General features: G+C 33.1%; 1 protein-coding gene across 2 annotated transcripts in view; it reads right to left on the bottom strand.

The window, feature by feature from the left end:
• LOC111088555 overlaps positions 1 to 3,806 on the bottom strand; it is a 127,716-nt gene that overhangs the window by 34,389 nt on the left and 89,521 nt on the right. For both annotated transcript variants that reach the window (XM_022399035.1, XM_022399036.1), the window contains one exon: positions 2,295 to 2,539. In XM_022399035.1, the coding sequence (XP_022254743.1) occupies positions 2,295 to 2,539 (245 nt within the window). The remainder of the gene's footprint in view (positions 1 to 2,294; positions 2,540 to 3,806) is intronic.

Genomic DNA, 3,806 nt, shown 5'->3' with positions numbered 1-3,806 from the left:
TACGCTGGTATATAAAAGAGGGGAATGTAATGTGTGTATGGATAGTGAATAACTGAACTGCAGTCGGAAGTATTGTTGATGTTCGTTGATTAGCGTTTGTTTTAACGCGATTGTTGAAGTTGAGTGTATCGCAGAGTTATATTCGGAAAGAATAAACCAGTTTTATTAAGTAAAGACTTGTGTCGTTAAAGTTTCGTTGGAACGAAGTTACGGAAAAATCAATTAACAAATGGAGACGTAACAATACCATGTGGTCAAGAAAATCGTTAAATTGAGTTGCACTTGCCATGAATGTCAACAGCAGTACCCTACAATGGTAGATGAGGTGATATCTCTAGATTACAATCTCCTTATATTTGGATAGGAATGAGCAGCTACATGGGTGATGCCAGATGCTGTTGATAAATCTGACATTACCAATTCAATTGAGTAATGTGAGATTTAGTCACAATGGAAGATAATGTTGTGTGAGTTGGTCAGTTTGGAAATAAGTCTTGAGAGATTATAGCCAGCCTGTTCAATTCACAATACAGTGAAATGCAACTGTTGTTAACAGTAAGATGAAGTACACACCTTGTTGATTTGTGTTGCATTAAATAAAGATTTATTTCTTAGCACAGATTCAGCTATTTTTAGCAGAATACAGTATTATTTTGTAATATATCTTGCTGAACCTTCCATTAAGCAGAGGACCAACCTACTTTACTCTTCCATGAGAAAAGTTTATCTGAAAATGCCACAATACCATTTTCATCCACAACATTTGATATTTTGCCAGCCTTGTATTCACCCATATTCCTGTCTGAAATTGTGCTGATGTACAGTCTATAAAGTTTAAGTTAGTATAATAACTGTAAAGTTCACAGCTTGTTAATTTCCTATGGTATTCCAACCAATATAATGAAGGTCATCATGTATGCTTCTGTCACTTACATATTTTTACCATAATAAACTTTTTCAAATTCTGCTTTTAGTGGAAGGGTTGAGAGCTGAAATTATACTGGGTTTGAAGTTGCAAATCTGGATGTATGTACTGAAAGTTGACTAACTTCAGTCATGTTTACTGGTGTATTTACAGCATATACTATTTTTCCTAACAGCTTCCAAGTATGATATTCCTTCCCTCCAATCATAAAGTTTGCAAACTTTCCTGCATTGGAACTTGACAGATGTGGAGTTGACAGGCTGAATTGCTTGATGACAATGATGCAGTTTGACCCCTGACAAATTAGTATTTCCATATTACTCTCTAGAATATCCACAGGAGAACATGCTTACATTGATCATTTCAGTTTCTCTACAGTCTCTAGTTTTAGTATATGAACAGGTCAGCTACTAGAGTTTTGGCCCATTAACATTTGAGCCTTTGTTACTTTCTTTGCTAAAACTGTTTTAACTTCAGTGACATTTCTTATAATTATTTGAGTGGTTATTCATTTTGGTAGCATGGGCATATATTTTCACACAATAACTACAACTGAAAGTTTTAGACTTTTGCCATGTTTTTTATTGGTAAGAAATAATTCTATTATGACCCATTTTACTGAATAATCTCTATTATTCTTCACTGTCCCTTAAACCAGTCACTTTTAACACCTCCATTTCACCTGGCAAAAATGAAATAAACCTGCATTGTGTGTAATTGTCTCTTCTGTAGTCAAATAAGCAAGTGTTGCCTTTATTGCTTTTAGTATAGCTGTGTTATTCGTTGCAGTAAATAATTTTTGCTACAACTTTTTTCCTTATTCTTCTCATAACCCTCACATGATATGTTCCACCACCCTCCTGGATGGCACCCCAAAGTTTGAAAATACTGCCTCAAACTAACAAAGTCATAAACTGATCTACAAAAATGTTACACTGGTTACATTTCTTTCATATCTAAAATCACATCGGCAAAAAAAAATAAAAATACTAGATGCTGCCAGACTACTCATGTGGGCCTAAGTTTGGTCTCAGAAATTATTAGAATGTTCTAAGCTGTTAACTGTTAATTGATCAATTGTATATGTCACTGATGAGTACAACAAAAACTATTATGAAAGTAGTTAACATTTTTTAATAGATGACAGTACTATGCACAAGATATGTTTATTGTTAGTGGCTGTTGATGCTGTTGATTATAGGCATGGTTTGTAATATGTTATGAATAATTATTAAGAGATAAACAGAAGCTATCATAATTAAGTAGCATTTATGCATGATTTACTAAGTAGGCTTTAAAAATAAAAAATATTTATAATAATGATAAGTGATAATATAACTAATAAAGTACATGCTCCTCTGAAAATTACCTCAAGTGCTTCTGATCCAAGAACACATATCTGGTCACCATCTGTCCGTACACAAAACTTGAGTTTCTGTTCTTCAAATGTTAAAAACATATAGGAACCAAGATCCACACCTTGATGAAAAATAACTAGGCCATTCAAACCAACAGGCCAAATGTTCAAAGTAATAATCAATCCACCAGCTCCTGTTTTACATGGCACTAACACATAGTAGTCATCCTTAAAACCTGAATGAACTGCCTCTGGACCTATTTTGTATAATTATTCAAATGTTTCACAACACATAATAATGTAATAGTAATAATACATTATTTATGGTAAACTTTTAGATAAACATCATTTCAAATTAAGAAATAATTGGCATAAAATGTATTTCAATTTTTTTAAACTCTAGTGACAGAAACTCATCAAACCAGAATTTAAAAACATTACTTAAAAATTTAATAAAATACAATAAGAAAGCAATTTCATGATTATATATTATTAAAATTCTAACATTATTTAAGTTTCTGTGTTTTAGTTGGGAAATAGAAAAACAGAACCTCTCATTATATGAGAAGTTTGTTGATTGGTAGAAGTAAGGTTTTACTGACAATAAGATAATACTGATACAACAGCAAAAGTCACTGACGCTGCTAACACGTCATGAGATTCTCGAAAGATCTTGACTATCCTGGCAACTCTAGTCTGTTCTAAACACCCTCTTTTTTTTTGTATATAAGCCCCGCAAATAAAGCGGAGAGATATAGAGACAGATAATTGAGTCAAGCAAGCAGTAGTGACCATAAGTAAAGTGCGTGAATCGTTGTGAATTATAGCATGTGTTTAAGTTAAAATGACTGTGGAAATTCTGTGTATTGCAAAGTTGTATTGAAAAAGAAAAAACTAGTTTTATTTAAGAAAGGACTTGTATCGCTTGTATCCTTGTATAGGAAGAATTTATACCGGAAATTAACAAACAAGCAGATATGTAACAAATTGGTGTCAGAGAGTGGGAAGGAAAAAAAAATGGAAACCAGAGGTGGCAAATCAAACTACAACTTAGCGGATTTGATGGCAGCAATACAAGAACAGCAAAAGAAACAAGAAGAATGAGAAAATAGACAAGAAGAGAGGCTACAGCAGTTGTTGGAGGAGAAAAAATAAACAAGAGAAGAGACTACAGCAGTGGTTGGAAGAGAAAGAAAAGAAACAAAAAGAGAGACAACAGCAGTTGCAAGAAAACCTGCAACAGTGGCAGCTCGAACAGAAAAATAAACAAGAGAGATTACAGCAGTTGTTGGAGGAAAAAGAAAAGAAACAAGAAGAACGAGAAAAGAAACAAGATGAGAGATTACAGCAGTTGTTGGAGGAGAATGAAAATAAACAAGAAGAAAGTCTCCAACATTTGAGAGAAAGCTAGCATACACAAATGAAAAGATTAGTAAATTTCAAAGTGAATTAAATACATTAAAGGATGATTTATTGTCTTTTACACAAGGAGGATATATTAGCCATGGACCTAATCAGCCTCAG

This window comes from Limulus polyphemus, unplaced genomic scaffold (genome assembly GCF_000517525.1).
Source record: "Limulus polyphemus unplaced genomic scaffold, Limulus_polyphemus-2.1.2 Scaffold4004, whole genome shotgun sequence".
NCBI classification, from domain to species: Eukaryota; Metazoa; Arthropoda; class Merostomata; order Xiphosura; family Limulidae; genus Limulus; species Limulus polyphemus.
The sequence above is the reverse complement of the archived record's forward strand: the minus strand, read 5'-3'. Positions and strand labels throughout refer to the sequence as shown.